General features: G+C 46.3%; 1 protein-coding gene and 1 long non-coding RNA gene across 3 annotated transcripts in view; one reads left to right on the forward strand and one right to left on the reverse strand.

Annotated features, from left to right (window-relative positions):
* Positions 1-17,626, forward strand: part of CUNH13orf42 (chromosome unknown C13orf42 homolog) — a 25,049-nt gene extending 7,423 nt beyond the window's left edge. The window contains exons 2-4 of the mRNA XM_040448348.1: positions 13,598-13,745; positions 16,011-16,251; positions 17,421-17,626. Coding sequence (XP_040304282.1) covers positions 13,598-13,745; positions 16,011-16,251; positions 17,421-17,595 — 564 coding nt within the window. The 3' untranslated portion in view covers positions 17,596-17,626. The remainder of the gene's footprint in view (positions 1-13,597; positions 13,746-16,010; positions 16,252-17,420) is intronic.
* The window catches only part of LOC121012922 (uncharacterized), a 49,581-nt gene that overhangs the window by 19,043 nt on the left and 12,758 nt on the right, over positions 1-17,780 (reverse strand). For both annotated transcript variants that reach the window (XR_005782405.1, XR_005782404.1), the window contains exons 2-3: positions 8,413-8,530; positions 7,041-7,188 (exon numbers count right to left, since the gene is read on the reverse strand). This is a non-coding gene — a long non-coding RNA (uncharacterized LOC121012922). The remainder of the gene's footprint in view (positions 1-7,040; positions 7,189-8,412; positions 8,531-17,780) is intronic.

The raw sequence follows: 17,780 nt of genomic DNA on the forward strand, positions 1-17,780 counted from the left end.
TCTTTCTTTCTTCTTTCTTCCTTTCTTCCTTTCTTTCTTTCTTTCTTTCTTTCTTTCTTTCTTTCTTTCTTTCTTTCTTTCTTTCTTCTTTCCCTCTCTCTCCTTCCTTCCTTCCTTCCTTCCTTCTTTCCTTCCTTCCATTCTCCATCAATACATATTGTTGTCAGGAACAGGGTGTGTGCCAGGAACTGTTGTAAATACAGGCGAGCAAGTCAAAGTCCCTGTCCTCATGGGTGGTCACTCTTGTGGGAAAGCTAAGGCACTAAACCAGTGCACCTGTTTCTGGTGGTGACTCCTCGGAGCCCCTGCTGTGACAGCCCTGTGCTGCATCTTAGTGAGGGTCCAGAGAATGGCGCCTGGGTACCTAAGTTCTGCCCGTCCCTTTTGGACCCAGCAGAGAATTCAGATGCCAGAGGTGTGGGTGAACCCCACGCCCTCCCAAAGATCTTTGTCCAAATCCTCTGAAGACGTGGAACACTCACAAGAGAAGAAGGTTTGCAAAAAGTAAAAAGCTGTCCTGTTGTGTTTCTTGCTATTTTTCCCTCTCATATCTGCATCCCTGAAAGTGAGTTGCTCCCCTCGCACTCTGTTTTGGGGTCTTGCCTGGGACATGACTGGCCTCTGCCTCTGTGTTTCTCCCCTCCCCTGGTTCTCTAGGAAATTTCTTCCAGCTGCTGGGAGGGGCTCTGGGTTATTTGACTTCTCTCTTTCCACTCCTCATAAAAACCACTTCTCTCAGCTTGGATTTATTTTTTGAAATAATAGCCTTAATTTACATACCATGAAACTCACCCTTTAAAGTGCACTACTGAGTGGCTGTTAGTACATTCGGAGTTGTGCAACCCATCGCCACTAATTCTAGAACATTTCATCACCCATTCCGGCTTTTTGTGTGTGTGGGCGGCAAAATAAACATAATATTTACCATTTCCAACATGGCACTTCTTGGCACCTTAAGTGAGTGCTTTTTAGTGTCCTGATTATGAGTAAGGAAGTGTATTGCAATTAATGAATTCTTAAGAAATTGACTGTTTCCCTTTGGATGATTTTATGTAAATTTCTTTTAAAGAGAAATGTGGGCACCTTTCAAATTGCTAAATTGTCAGACAATAACCAGAGTTCTTCACACTAGTTTTTCATGAATTTCTCCAAATGATTGTTTACATAAGCCCATAATAATTCACCCAGAAGACTATTAAGCCTGAGTTAATATATTTCTTAGAACACTTTATGAAATATATCAGTAGTACACCAGAAAATGAATCCATTAAGAGGTCAGGGAGGCTCTAAAAAGACTTCGTTTAGGAGTCAAGAGAATGCTTTTATACAAGGTCTGACAATTATTTCTTTACTTCTTAAAAGATAAAAGCCTTTTCTCGTAGAATAAACTTTAGAAAGCTTTGCCACGTTAGCCATGTTTTCAGTGTAGAATTCATTGGCAATGAAGCACATTCACAGTGTTGTGTAGCCCACAACTATCTATCTCCAGAACTTTTCCTTCATCCAAACAGAAAGTCTCTACCCAAGAAACGATAACTCTCCATTTTCCTGCTCCTCCCACTCCTGGTAAGCCCTATTCTACTTTCTGTCTCTCTGGCTACTCCTACTCTAAACATCCCGTATAAATGGAATTATATGGTATCTGTCCTCCTGTGCCCGGCTTCTGTCGTTCAGCATGTTTCCAAGTTTCATCCATGTTGCTGCATGTGTCAGAACTGCCTTCCTTTTGGACAGTGGAGGAGCCTGGGTTTTGATGGGTGGTGAAGAGGGACAGTTTGAGAATAGGCTAACTCTGACCAGAGTGATTGTTAGCATTTGGGGTCCTCACTGAGGACAGCTCCCCACACCATTAGGGCCAGATAAACAGGGAAACAGCAGGCATCCTTCCCTGTATGAGAATTGGGCCATGTAAATGGGTGCCAGTCTAGGTGGAGCACAGAGAAGAGCTCAGGGAGGCTGGCCACACACTCTAGGCTGGTCCAAGGAGGCCATTGGGGGTAGGTTGCAGTGCCCCATGGAACACTGCCCAGATGATTTGGGCCGGACATTTTCTGAGGCCAGGAATGTCAGTCCCCCACCACGGCCAGAAGAAATGTTATTAATTCTCCTGTGGATCATTTAGTTCTGAGCAGCTTGGATTCCTGATGTGTCTGCCTCAACGAACTGGCTGCAAATGCACACCCGTCCCTGCACCCTACCTCACCCTCCCTACCTCACCCCAGCCAAAAAAATTCGTCTGCTACAATGGTTTGAAAAGAGCCAATGGAATTCTAGAGAACGACTGCCCAAAGTGATTGATGTTTATTTAAAGTAGTTTTATTCTGGCAACAGTTTGTTTTCAGAATCAATTTTCTATTGAGGCCATGCAATCCTGCCTCATCGAATAAGACCATGTCAACTTTTGACCACGTCAAATAGAAGATTTTTTTCTCCTCTGCGGCAGGAGGAGCTGAATCCAATTCATCTAAAAAGACTCCAAGTCACCCGTGTATAATATGTCTGTATAATTTCATATGGGATAGAAAGCAGGTTCTAGATCGGTTTTCACACCTCTAGGGATTATTTTTCAGATCTGTGGGGAAGACTTTATGCAAACGGTGATATTAAAATGCAGGTTTTCTGTGAGCATCAGTTACTGGGAAAGTCTCTATCACCTGGCCTAAGTCTGGTTTGCAGATTTGAAAGGCACTACTAATTCGATATGAGCTGCAAAGAATATTCTATTTTGCTTGGCAGAGCTCTCCACAAGATGACAAACAGAATAATAATGATTGATAACAAAGCGTATAATTCCTGTAGCCCCTCTCAGTCAGACCACAAGACGGGTAATTACATTCCCCAATCTAATTTCCAGGCACGTGCTGTTTGCTCAGCCCAGAAACAATAACTTCCTCCTCCCTTTTTCCTCTCCAACCACACCCTGTACACCTGGCTACCTTCTTGTCTTTCAACAGCAGAGAAAGCACATCCCCAGGAAGCCATTTCTCACATCCATAATCTAAGACAGTGCATTTCCCCTCCTCCTGTGTCTGACCCGCATCTCAACACATAGCACTCAGCCCCCAGCACTCAGCACTCAGTACCCAGCACTGTAATTGTCTGTTCATTGGCTATTTCTGCTACTGGCCATGAGCTCACTGAGTGGGGCCACTGTGTCTTGTTTACCTTTTAATCTCCAACCTCCTGCACGGCTCGAAGCATGTAGCGGACATTCAATAAAACAACAACCTGAGAAACTCCGACTGTAGTTTAAGAAGGTTTAAGAAGAAAGTTGTTACAAAATTCGGTGGCGGATCTAGAAAAGTAGTAGTTCTGTTGCTTTCGCCGAGTGCAAATGTATCTCTTATTTTTAGAGGCATAGAATATAGTTTGAACATATTCATGTGGAATCACATCCTAATAACTAAAACATCCAGTGTGTAATGGGTCAGAGTTCACCATCAAAAGGACACTTTGGGCAAACTTAAAAAAAAAAAATGTTTGGATGATAAGATTATATTTGCTCATTAGATGAAATTTATAAAATGCAGAAGAGTGTAAGAAATAAAATAAAAACAACTTGGAATCTTATTTAGAGTTAGTCACTATACAATGTTTAGGTAGATTTTCTCCCAATCATTTATTTCCTGTATATTTGCCCATATGTATATTAGGGCTGTCTGCTAAAACAAAGGATGCTTATTTAAATTTGAATTTAAGATAAGTGATGGAGTTTTTTTTTTAGTACAATTATGTCGATGCAATATTTGGTACGTATTTATACTAAAAAATTATTCATTATTTATATGTGAAATTGAAATTGAATTGCTGTCCTATAGTTTTGTTTTGTTTTGTTTTTGTTTTTGTTTTTTTGAGAGAGAGCAAGAGTGTGAGTGGGAGACGGGCAGAGAGGAAGAGGAAGAGAGAGAGAATCCCAAGCAGGCTCCACGCTGTCAGTGAGGAGCCTGTTGTGGGACTCGAACCCACAAACTGTGAGATCATGAACTGAGCCGCAACCAAGAGTTGAACACTTAACTGACTTGGCCACCCAGGCTGCCCTGCTGCTCTATATTTTTATTTGCTAAATGTGACAACCCTAATGTATGTGTATGTATGAATGTACTAAATTTGAATATGCCATATACTTCTTAATAATATCCTTTTAGTTAACATTGCATTTTGTGGATTCTTTCCCTCTCATTGAGCGTTTCTGATTATTTCATTTATTTGAGAGAGACAGAGACAGCATGAGTGGGGGAGGGGCCGAGAGAGAAGGAGAGAGGATCCCAAGCAGGCTCTGTGCTGTCAGCACAGAGCCCAAGGTGGGGCTTGAACCCACGAAGACGAGAGGTCATGACCTGAGCCGGAACCAAGAGTCAGATGCTTAACCGACTGAGCCACCCAGGCGCCCTGGTAGTTCCATTTTTAAAAACCCAACCCTTCTGTCAATCAGCAATGTATTTTGCCATGAAGGGGGAAGTGAGAATCCACCCTGAATTTTCCCCAAATGGCAAAGTTGCCCAACACTGTCTATTGACAAGTCCATCCCTTCTTCCACTGGATTGTAATGGCTCACTGGCTGCACGTGTATGCTTTGTACTATGCGTCAAGGTTATTAGTTCAGTTTAATCAGGCGTCTGTTTTATAATTGTGAGCCAATTTTTGCGCTCCGTGTTTTGTTCAAGTGGAATGATCACTTAGATGACATGCAAGGTGAGCGGCTACCAGGTATTGGCAAAAGAAACAATGGTCTAAAGATGAAAAAGCAGTGAGGAAAAAGACTAAGCCTATGAGCCCGTGAGTCTACAATCTCCAATGTCAAAGGCAGAAGATGTGAGGCTACGCTTCCAAAACGATTGCAATGTGTGGTTATGACAGGTAATGCCAAAGCTGAGCTACACTAGACTTGGTGACGAACTTTTTCCTGCTTTTTATCCCTTTGGGCTGACTTTCTCAGCTCTCTTGTCTGCTTTGCCAATTTTTTTTTCTCCAGCTCAGACAAGTGTGCCATTTAGCTTATCTGTTGAAAACAGGTATGTGGGTATATGTATGTATGTAATTACATTTCAATGATTATACTTTTTCATGTTGCTTTTTCTTTGCTTCTCAAAGCTTCAGTTATGTATCATAAACACCCATTCTTTCTTTACAACCTGCCTCAATTATGGGTACACACTTCCTTAGGTGTTGGTGGAATATAAAAGGGATAAGGTAAGTATCACTTTGGACTTGGTCTTAAATATCCATTCCAAGGATTACAGAAGGCAGAGAAGATGTGTAAGAGATTTTAGGGTTTGGCCTCAAAAGCTTATTATTATTATTATTATTATTGGTAATGTTAAGTTGCTTGTGGATAAACTTGAGCTGTTTTGTATTTAATTTCACCCAGCTGAATGGCCCGAGGAAAAATGATCTCTCCAATCCAGACTAGTTCCCCATTTGATCCTGGAAATTTCACTGTGATATACTGACATCCGTATTCCCAGGTATTATATGCTCAAGAGAGTATTATCAGTACTCCACAGAAATAAGGAGTACGGAGTTCTTAAAATTTGCCAGTTGAATCCTAAAGGACACATTAGTAACATGCAAACTGATTCAAGAATGCAAACATTAGGTAATGGCACGTATGTGGCAGCATATATTCGTTCACTCAGTGAATAATTACTACCCTGTGCCAAGCACTGAAATACGCACTCAGCATTCACAGGTGAAAAGGCAGTCTGTCTGCCCGGACACAGCCCAGGGTCTCAGGCTGCGGTCCTCACCATCATTGTCTGAACCACACTGGTGTGTTGACGTTCCTTGGCAGAGAAACAGGTAGAACTTCAGTCGGAGTGGTGGGAGTTGTGTATATCCCGCAACCTATCTCATGTGGGCAGTGGCTGGTGGAGAGCATCTGTCCCAAGAGTCTTATCTGTGAGTGTTAATTGCCAAAGCATTGCCAAAGAACAGGTTAAAGATCCCTGGCCTAGTGTGCTACCGAGGACATAACCCAACGTGCTGCAGTGGACTATCCACTCCAGACGGGACATGTGCATAGACAGGCTATGCCTAGGTCCGTCTGCCAAAGGGAGCTGGCCCTCCTGAGGATGTGAAGGGGACACGCAAACAAGTGAGAGGAAGGTAGATGTTTAGTGGAGGCCCTCGTGGCTTTGGGTGGGTGTAGAATGACCCCCGACTCTAACCCCTGACAAACGATTGCTGTTTACAACTGGAAGGTCAATTAGTAGAATCCAGACCTCTTGTAGACAAGAACTGAGAGGTCCCAGAAGAAAAATAACAAATCGGAGAAACCCAGGTACCCAGATGGCAGATGAAATCAGGCGGGGTGGCAGCTGATACGAAATGCAGAAAAAATATCATAAACTGCACTGGGGGACTCAGAAGTTAAACGAGACCTGCCGTGGAGTTTGGTTTGGGAAAATGCCAAGGGCTCTATCTGGGAAAAGTAATCTGAGACCCAGGCCTGGTGTGAGGGGGCCGTGGTTCAGGGAGGCTTGGAAAATGATAACCCCAAGGCCGCTGGAGGTGGAAGGTGAAAGGCAAATGGGAATGGAGTCGGCAATGCAATCCGGATGCTTTCACACCGGGTTCCTTCTCCCTGGGGCTGCTGTGGGGCCGAGAGCGAAGGAACATGAGCCCTGCGAACTGGGGCCTAAGCAGGTGCAATAGGAAACCGTTCCAAAGAGGTAGTTAAGAAATTCTGGGCTAGAGGGGTGTCTGGGTGGTTCAGTCGGTTGAGTGTCTGACTTTGGCTCAGGTCTGATCTCACCGTTCATGGGTGTGAGCCCCGCGTCGGGCTGTGTGCTGACAGCTCGGGGCCTGGAGCCTGCTTTGGATTCTGCGTCTCCCTCTCTCTCTGCCCCTCCCCCACTCCCACTCTGTGTCTCTCTTTCTCTCTCAAAAATAGATAAACATTAAAAAAAAATTCTGGGCTAGAAAAAAAGTCAAGACTGGGAGCGAAGCAGTCCTTTTGTACCTGGCCTTTCAAGTTCAGAGAGGGAACAGTAACTGTATTGCATCTCACCCAGGGGTGCTGACGATTCATGGCCCACTACCTCCTCGTAAAGTAGATTTTGCTGCGATAGTAGTCTGCAGCTTGAACCCTGCACCTCAGTTGTTGCCACTCTTGTGCTATCACAGAGAATGTGATAGTAGAGGTGGAAAGAGGCCTCTTTAGAGGCCTCTAGTAGAGGCCCATGGAAGCTGTGGGAAGGCAAAAACGAACAGCCAGAATCGGTCTGGGCTTAAACCAGGACTTGAAAAGGCCCAGGGAGTCCAGACTTGGAGCTTAGCCTTGGTACTCAGAAAACTCACGGCAGCATTCATTTGGAGACATGTACAAGTGTACTTTCCAAGGTACACCAGGAACTCTGTGGACCAAATCCTGTGTAACTGGCTTGCCAGGTCACTTGCTGCTTACCATGCTCTCCAGAAGGCACAGACACAGAGAGCTGAGTGCTTGCAGTTAGAAGCCTACCCCAAGCTGGGGTATTATTGGCAAAACGCAAAATGACGTATGCATATGGCGCTACCTTGAACAGCAAAAGATTACGAAGAAGCCAAGGATCTGACAACAGGAGACCGTGGTTTCTTTTGATGGTGGGTCTGCACACTGGAGCCCTAGGTAGTCTACCAGGGATGAGGAGGGTCTCTGTCTACTGCTGGGAAGGCATCCTCAGGACACAGTGAGTGAAGAAAGCGATGTTTACAGAGGTATGGTGTGGGCTACCTTTTGCTTTTTTGAAAAAAGTGGGTAAACACAAGTATAAATTCACATTGTCAGAAACAATGGAGGGAGAAACAAGAAACTTGGCATAGACGCAACATGAAGTGTAGCGGAGGGTGAATGGCAAACATTAAACCCAGGAAGCAAACAAAGTTGCATGAATACAAGGAGAGGGAATGCCTCCCCAGGAGGTGATTTTAGGTCAAGTTTGGGGACTGGGGGGGAAAGGTAGATGTTGGGTAGACCCCTGTGGGGGATGTTGTATACTCCCTGTTGGCACGGGAGCAGAGGGCGGATGGAGTTCCTCTACTTGGCCCTCTGTGTGCGGAGGACACAGATGAACCTGGGCCCTGAAATCCAGGGCTTCTGTCCTCTTTCTTTGATGACCTGTGCTCTATCCCTTGGAGTCCTGTCCCTCGTGTCCTTGTCTCGATAGAGACATTCCTGCCGGCTCTTGCAGAGCCAGGGTGCAAGACTGGCACGTAAGATTTCTATCCTAAATAAGACCCTGGGGTGGGGATTCATGGGTGCTCTTGTTCCGTCCCTGATGCCGGGACTGCCATCGAGTGGTGGGTCTCAACTGCTGTGTATTAGAATCACTTGATTGTCTGAACTAACTGGTCTGGGAAAGGGCCAGCCAGGTACAGGCATTCTTTAAGAGCACCCAGGAGATTCCAATGTCCAACTGGAATTGGGCTCACCTGTTATGGAACCACCCTGACAGGGGTGAGGGAGAGGTGTACCATCACCATCTCCCAGGCCAGTCCCTCAGACCCATTCCAGGGACGCTGCTCTCACTTGCAGGGACGGAAGACAGGGCTAAGGAAGGAAGGAAGGAAATCAATTATTTATTCATTTGTCTTTATTTTATGCTCCTACTTTATTCCATGAAGGGTTTGGGGGTAACTGCTGAAGGCAGTTGGGGCAAGTGGGAGAAGCTGTCCTTTAGCACGAGACTTGGTCACACAGGTCTGTACGCGTCAGCCACAGATAACGTCACCAATGTCTCATTCTCCGGACACTGCAGGATCCAGAAGCTCTTTGAACAGAAGCAAGTTTTATAACGGCAGCGCATTGGATGGCCCGGCAGAGACCCCAGAAGGGGGACCTGAAAGAGCAGACCCTCCAGGGCTGGCCGAAGAGCGTATTTGTTGGCCATATTTGCCCCCGCAAGGCAAACACTCCTCAGCCTGGTAGAAAGGGCAAGGCATGGGAAGGAGACCTCAGTCTCAAATCCTAAAGCTTGAGGCTTTGGAAACAGGCAATAGAGTTGAATATTGGGAATGAACCACACGTGTGGAGGTAAAAGGGCCCCCGTCCACTAGTTTTGATGGACAGAAAGCACAGTGGCTAAGGTGGTAATACATATAGTAGTGATTTATTTCTTAATTTGTAAATGTGATCCTCGAAGGACAGTACGTGACAAGATTCTGGGGATGTCCAAGAGGCCACAGTCAAGGACACACATCAACGTAACTAACGGTGGTGATCTCATTGGTTGCTGAGCCTTTGTTAGTTAAGACACCAAAGCTGACTCTTTTCTAAACTCTTTAGTAAATGAAAACAGCTGATCCAGGTGGCTCTGAGCTGCTGGCCAAAGTCTACTTCCTGGAGACACTGCGGAATGAAGAGTTTAGATCATATTGCAGGGTGACCCCCCACGAAAAAAGAATGCAATGTTCACATGTAAGGCTGAGACACTTGCATTAAGCCAAACACTGATGGAAGTTGCTGCCAGAGATTCAGAGGCGCCCTCTCCGTGGGTTCTGAGGTACAAAGACCTACAGACCTTGCACTCCTATTAAATACTATTTATCCTTCCTTTTGGGGTTTGGTTCAGATTGTGTGGCTTTCTCCATTCATCGTTTCTCACTCTTTCAGTTCACAAAAAAAATCTCTAAAATGATATGTGTCGTAGAAGAATTAGGTTCGGGATGAGGACCATAGAGCCTAGAGGAGAGAACCGTCCAGGAGAGGGGCGGTCTACCTGGAGAATGAGCTGACCCGGCCAGTCCTGATGGATGAATAGGAACCAGCTCGGTGAAATATTCAAGGCCGAGAGACCAGTAAGAAGAAACACAGACAGGACGAGAATATTGACTTGCCATCAGAGATGAGCCCTCCTATCACCGGCCTGCAGGAAGGGTGCACAGTGATGTGGCCTGCTGGGCTCACACAGACTGCCAACCAGCCCTTCAAATTTTAGTCCTGCGCTCCACCCCCAAGCCTTGGTGAACCTGGTGTTGCCAAGTCTGGTGCATTTCCCATTCCCGAGGGTCAAATTGTACCCTTTTTAGGTGCTTGCCTGACCCATGATGCTCTGGAGGGCTGGTCCCTTTGCTCTTTTACATCGGCTCTCCCCTTCAGTTGCTTAGCAACTGCCAGAAGCTTTTGGAAATCTCTCTTTCCCCGATGGCCCCTCTCTTCTTCTGTCATTAGGGGTTTCTTCTTCCCGCTCTCCCTTCTTTCACTTCAGTGGGCTTGTTGAAGGGGGAGGAATAAGGACATGTGGATAGTTGTCCACTTTTAACAGAGAAGATTCAGCTCTATGTTGTGCTTCTTCAAAATTTTCCCAAAGAAAGCACCTTACAAATATAAAAGGAAAAACTCCTTCTATTTAAAAATGTTTTCTAGTACTACAAAATGCATACATTTTACCAACATCTTGTATTTGTACATACAGGTGTCATCATTTTAGTTCCCAACATTCCAGTCTGTAATTTAATCCTATTCACTTTTAATACCATCCCCTCTTTAAAAATGCCCACGTATAGCACAATAACAGATGCATATATCAATGGCACAGGATAGAGACTCCAAAAATAAACCGATGGTCATATGGTCAATTAATCTACGATGAAGGAGGCAAGACCACACAATGGAGAAAAGACAGTCTCTTCAATAAATGATGCTGGGAAAACTGGACAGCGACATGAAAAGGACAAAACTGGACCACTTTCTAACACTGTACACAAAAATGAGCTCAAAATGGATTAAAGACCGAAATGTGAGACCTGAAAGCATAAAAACCCTAGAAGAGAGCACAGATAGTAATTTCTCTGACATTGGCTGTAACAACATTTTTCTAGATATATGTCCTAAGGCAATGGAAACAAAAGCAAAAATCAACTTTAAGGTAAAAACTTTTTGCAGTCATGAATTTAAAGAAAGACTAGTCTGGGGGCACCTGGCTGGCTCAAGGGTTAAGCATCCAACTTTGGCTCAGATCACGATCTCAGGGTTCGTGGGTTCAAGCCCCGCATTGGGCTCTGTGCTAACAGCTTGGAGCCTGGAGCCTGCTTGGGATTCTGTGTCTCCCTCTCTCTCTGCCCCTCCCCTGCCTGTTCCTGCTCTCTCTCTCTCTCTCTCCCTCAACATAAATAAACATTTAAAAAAAGAAAAAAAAAAAAACCTTTGCACAGCAAAGGAAACCATCCACAAAACAAAAAGACAACCTACTGAATGGGAGAAGGTATTTGCAAGTGATATGACTAATAAATTGTTAATATTCAAAATGTACAAAGAAATTATACAACTCAATACCAAAAAAACCCCCCAAACAATCCAATTAAAAAATGGGCAGAGGACACAAATAGACATTTTACCAAAGAAGATATACAGATGGCCAACAGACACATGAAAAGATGTCCAGCATCACTCATCATCAGGGAAATGCAAATCAAAACTACAATGAGATACCACCTTACACTTGTCAGAATGGCTAGAATCAAAAGGACAAGAAACAACAAGGATTGGCCACGATGTAAAGAAAAAGAAACTCTTGGACCCTGCTGCTAGAAAGGTAAATTAGAATAGCCAATATGGAAAACAGTATGGAGGTTCCTTAAAAAATTAAAAATAGAAGTACTACACGGCCCAACAATTCCGCCACTGGGTATTTACCCAAAGAAAATGAAAACACTAATTTGAAAAGATATATGCACCCTGGTGTTTATTGCAGCGTTATTTACAGTAGACAAATTATGGAAGCAATCCAAGTATCCATCAATAGATGAATGGATAAGGAAGATGTGGTATGTGTGTGCACACGCTCACGTGCATGCACACACACGCACACACACACACTGGAATATTACATGGCCATAAAAAGATGAGACTGTGTCACTTGAGACAACATGGATGGACCGAGAGGGTATTATGCTAAGTGAATAAGTCAGACTGAAAGAGACAGATACTATACGATTCCACTAATATGTAGAATTAAAAAAAAAAAAAAAAAAGAAAACAAATGACCAAACAAAAAGCAGACTGAGACCTAGAAATACAGAGAAAAAAACTGAAGGTTAGCAGAGGAAAAGGATGGGGCTGGTGGGCAAAACGGATGAAAGAGAGTGGGGGGACACAGGCTTCCAGTTCTGGAATGAGTAAGTCATGGCAATAAAAGGCACAGCACAGGAACACAGTCAATGATAATAGTGTAATAGTGACGTAGGGGGGACAGATGGTAGGTACACTTGTGTGAGCATAACATAATGTATAAACTTGTCAAATCACTATGTTGTACACCTGAAACTAATGTAACATTGTGTGTCGACTATACTCAAATAAAACAAAAATAAATAAAAACGCTCACCTAAAATAACTCTACACATGGTGAAAACAGCTCAGGTTAACACACATTGTCCCTTTTGTCCCCCTCTCTGAGTTTTCTTATTTCCTAAATTCCTCAGACAGCTTATTAGTTCACATGCTGATTCTGTGCCTTTCATTGTGAGTTCTCCATGGAGGTCCGCCATGGTGCTTGAATTTCCATGTTGGTCCTTGGAGGTTGTGAAGATGATGGTGATGAACCAGATCACGAAGAAGAACAAATCAGGACAGAGCCTGGAACCCAGTGAGGCATTCAGTAGACTTTTCTTTTTTTAAAATATTTTTTACATTTTATTTATTTTTAGGAGAGAGAGAGAGAGAGACATAACACAAGTGGGGGAGAGGCAGAGAGAGAGGGAGACATAGAATCTGAAGCAGATTCCAGGCTCTGAGCTGTCGTCACAGAACCCCATGTGGGGCGTGAACCCACGAACCACGAGATCATGACCTGAGTCAAAGTCAGACACTTAACTGACTGAGCCATCCAGGCGCCCCTCAGTAGACTTCTTTTAAACTCTGTATTTTATTATGTCTTACACTTTTTTTTTTACTGTTTATTTTTTAAAGAGAGGGACAGCATAAGTGGGGGAGGGGCAGAGAGAGAGAGAGAGACAGACAGACAGACAGACAGAATCTGAAGCAGGCTCCAGGCTCTGAGCTGTCAGCACAAGAGCCCCATGCAGGGCTCAAACTCAGGAACTGTGAGATCATGACCTGAGCCGAAGTTGGAGGCTTAACTGACTGAGCCCCCCAGGCACCTCTATTCCATATACTTTCCAAGGAATCATGCTAATTTCTTTTCAATTTATTCCATGACTTGAGTCCAAATTTGGCCACCTTAGGTACTGACAACTCTTTTAGAGCATTTCCAGTACATCTCGCCCTTTCTTTCCTACTGCGAATGTCTCATCGCCTTCCGAAGGAGCTTCACGATCCCCTGTTTATCAGCAGGGGAAAAGGCCAAAGGAAGACTAAGTATTTTGCCTCCAGGTCAGTAACAGTCCCTGAGCAAGAAAGAGGTAGATCTTATTATTTGTCTCTCGTTGAGGTAACTGGACATCCACTGACCTACGGCAATCGTGGAGCAGGGACATCCACCTTCCCCTCACAGCGCACTTACTCAAATTTACCTTTTAAGTTCTGCAAATTCATAACTTCACATACATTTAGTTTCAGCAGCACGGAATTCTTTTCAGCGGTTGTGGTTTGCTTGCGTGTGGGTGCTCAGAGGCTGGCTCAGGCTACTTTCTCTCTCCTGCCCTTCACCTCTAGCAGAAAGCAACCGCAAAGAAATACTCCCAGTTCAGCGCGGATGTGGCGGAGGCCATGGCCTTCTTTGATTCCATCATTGCAGAGCTGGATACAGAGAAGCGGCCGCGGGCTGCCGAGGCGGACCCTCCCAACGAGGATGTGGACTTTGACGGTGAGTGCTGGCCGGGGGTGGGGGGGAGGTGAGGGGGGGAGGATGGACTGGGGGCGGGGTGTGTGACGGGGGGGGGGGGGGTGTCTCTGGTGTGGCTAGAAGATGAGCTACCAGGAATCTCACCTCCCACTAGAGGGAAACTCGCACCTGCACTCTGTAGCCCAGCCTGGGGCTCACTCTTCTCCTCGGGGCCCTTTGCTTTAGTTGTGCCAGCGGCCAGCACCCAGCCTACCCCTACAACACTCGCAGCCATATTTGGACAAAAACCCCTGGCAGTCCACTGGCCCCAACTGCGACAAATGAGTCAAGAAAGGGATTGGAGGGGCGCCTGGGTGGCTCAGTCAGTTAAGTGCCCGACTTTGGCTCAGGTCATGATCTCGCGGTTTGTGGGTTCGAGCTCCACGTGGGGCTCTGTGCCGACAGCTCAGGGCCTGGAGCCTGCTTCGGATTCTGTCTCCCTCTCTCTCCGCCCCTCCCCCACCAGCACTCTGTCTCCCTCTCTGTCTCTCTCAAAAGTGAATAAACATTAAAAAAATTTTTTTTTTAAAACATAAAAAGTAAAATCTTTAAAGGAAGGGGATTGGAGGGGGGAGCTGGTGTTATATGGGTGCGAAGACAGAGTTTCAGCGTTGTAAGGCGAAGAAGGACTGGGCAGCTATCCCTCAAAAATGAGTATATTCCACGTCCCTGCACTGCACGCCGAAAGACGGCTCAGATGGCAAATTTTATGTTATGTGTATTTCACTACAGTTTTTGTTTTAAGAGAAGAAAAAGAAACGGAGAAACTGTTTAAAAAACTGTCTGTCGACTCTGCCTGAGCGAGTTTGGCAGTGTCCACACTGGGCTGACTGATCCTTCGTCTGGTTTGTCCCCGCTTCGCCCAGCACCCCCTCTGACGCCCTCGGGGTCAGCACTCTGAGGACGCGCAGGGCAGGACAGGGCCAGGGCGCCCGCCTAGGCCAGCCTGGGTCTTTGGAGAGAGAGTGAGGTGAGGGCCGGGGGTGATGCTTCTCTCCTTGCCAACGTGTGTCACTCACTGGCTGTCTCCTGGTGGAAAGCAAACGATTCAATCACATTCATGAGTTCAGCCCGCTTTTAAATTCCATTACTTAACGGTCCGTTTCTTTTTAAGTTTATTGTATTTTGAGAAATAGCACACGCAGAGGAGGGGCAGAGAGAGAGGGAGAGAGAATCTGCACTGATGGTGCGGAGCCTGATGCAGGGCTCCAGCTCATGAACCGCGAGATCATGACCTGAGCTGGAACCAAGAGTCAGACGCTTCATCGACTGAGCCACCCAGGCGCCCTGTCAGCTGCTTTAATCTTTGACTTGCTCTCCCTGGTGTAACTGATGGCAATTTTTTTCAGGGGTTCCTGGCCCCCGTTACTGAGGTGCTAGCTTTTGGTGCCCATACTAAGCAATGCTTGAGCTTTTTATCTAATGCTCAAAAGACCCTATTCTTGTGGTTTGCCATTGCTCCGGGCCCAAAAGACCTATATCTGTGAAATTCAGGTTCTCATTGGGTTTGGTGGGATTTCACAGAAGGTTACCCCCACCTCCCCCGCAGGCTCACTGTGCCCTGCAGGCTAATCTGCCCACCTTCCTCCTGGACTGCAGCCCCTCGGTCCCTGACGGAGGCCAGCCCTCCTCTTGGGAGTTGGACCTGGAAACCCAGGACGCTGGCGAAAGAACAGCAAAATCCACTGAGGATGCAAGTGTTACCTTCCACGATTTTTGAATGAAAAGGACATTATGGTTTTCTCTCATAACAATAGCCCTATACGTTCATTGTTAATCTAATGAATCAAATGATACACCAAAATACAAAGAAAGTAAAGAATATGGTCTGTAACACTACCACCCAGAGATAATAACCACTGTTAAACTTTGGTCTATGTCTTTCCTTTCCAAAAGGTTTTAAACATACACACACGCATACACACACACACACACACGCTCACTTAATTAAAAACAATAGGACCTCTGCCATTTTGTCATCTGTTCTTTTCACTTAACCATTTATAATATATCAGGGGTTGTCTTTGCATGTCAGTAAACATAGATGTATGTCTTAATTTTTAATGGACACATAAATACCCCACCATATCCCTACCCTATCATTACAGGGTCAGATCATCCCCCTCTCACTTGCCTTTCCCAGCCTTTCTAAGAATCTGCTGTTGTAATAAAAAGGCATTTGTTGTGGGTTCTCAGCCTGGTTCACCCTCTCTTGCTCCTTCCCGGGCCCCTGCTTGTCTCTTCCAGTGGCCACCAGCTCCCGGGAGCACAGCTTGCATTCCAACTGGATCCTGCGGGCACCACGCCGGCACTCTGAGGACATTGCTGGGCACACCGTGCACGTGACAGATAGCCAGTTTCGAAGGAGCGTGGAGCGCAGGACCTTAGGCACTCAGAGGAGGCTCGAGAGGCACCCCATTTACTTGCCCAAGGCTGTGGAAGGGGCATTCAACACCTTGAAATTTAAGCCCAAAGCCTGCAAAAAAGAGTAAGTGCTTGGACCCAAGGGTATAACTAAGACGTTTTCATGTCCTCCAGACTCCTGGGGTGGTTCTTCAGGTGCCTTGAGTCCCCGTCCTATATACCAAAAATTCTTCTTACAGATTTTGGGGGAAGGAGATCTTGGCTAAAGATCTTTTTTTTTCCCCGCTAGGGCTGCCTGGGTGGCTCAGCCGGTTGAGCGTCCAACTTCAGCTCGGGTCATGATCTCACGGTTCGTGAGTTCGAGCCCCGCATTATGTTGTCAGCATAGAGCCCGCTTCGTGTTCTCTGCCCCCTTCTCTCTCTACCCTTCCTCCACTCGTGTGCTCTCTCTCTCACTCAAAAATAAATAAACGTTAAGAGTATTAAAAGATGTTTTCCCCTAGTCTGTACGTAAACTCCAGCCTGGTTCACTGCTGTCTCCTCCCTGTGACTTCAGCTCTGGATTTGCTGGCCTTGCCTCTGGCCTACTTGGCCCACATGCTTTGTGCCACCCTCTTTCACTGTCGCCCCCCAGGGCCACGGACACCCTGTGTGCTACGAATTTTTTATGGGAGTTTGGGGTTGAGGAGGGCAAAGCGCCAAGAGGGAACCAACACCAGACTAACCAGACGCCCCTGCCTTGGAAAGGCGTTGGTTGACCTGACTTAGCTGGAGAACTTCTTGCTGGCCGGGCTCCCCCTGGCCACTTCGCCACCATCTCTCGGCCTCTTTCCCTCCAGATCCAACTCTCCCGAGACGAGTTCCCATGTTTAGCCTCCAAATTCCTGTGACCTACTCATTTGGAGCGGTCAGTGCTCTCTTGCTCTGGCCACTGCCGCCCATGCTGCAGGGACCTCACCTTTCACAGCAGAAGGGGGTCTATCTGGGTTGGGGTTTGTACAAGAGCCATTCAACTCTGATGGATTCAGAGCTTTTCTAAATAGCGCTTTCCGCCCATAACAATGGACTATGTAACGGACGTACTGAAACCAGGGCTCATCATCCAATCATCCGTCCTTGCCCTTCAAGGCCAGTCTGGGGTCCAGCCCCCATGATGATACCGCTTTGTCCGCCACAAGGCCCAGCCCTGGGGGGCATCTGATGGTCTCCGTTGGAATAGTGGATCAGAGCATGCCTTCTCTGTGCAGCCGGCCAAGCCAGACTTAAACCCTCTGCCTCATTCCTCCCTTCCAGCCTGGGGAGCCCCAGACAGATCCTCCTCAACTTCTCAGGAGAAGACACGGAATGGGATGCGGAGCTCTTTGGCCTGGAGTCCCTGGTGTCTCCGGGGGAGGACTACCATGAGACAGAGAACCCCAAAGGGCAGTGGCTGCTTCGAGAGAAGCTGTGGGAGCGGACAGTGCCCTGAGGCCCTTCCGGCCATTCAGTTTGGCTTAGGCTGGGTCCCTGAGAAGGTGGCTACTTTCAGGGCAGCACAGGTGTTTGGCAGAATCAAAAATGGAAGTCGGAACAAAGTCAAGCCCACGAGCCCATCAGCACTGCCCGCCGGTGCCCGGTTAGTGCCAAACACACGTGCGGTCTCCCAGAGGACCT

Source organism: Herpailurus yagouaroundi, unplaced genomic scaffold (assembly GCF_014898765.1).
Source record: "Herpailurus yagouaroundi ecotype Mexico unplaced genomic scaffold, PumYag 197, whole genome shotgun sequence".
Classification (NCBI taxonomy): domain Eukaryota; kingdom Metazoa; phylum Chordata; class Mammalia; order Carnivora; family Felidae; genus Herpailurus; species Herpailurus yagouaroundi.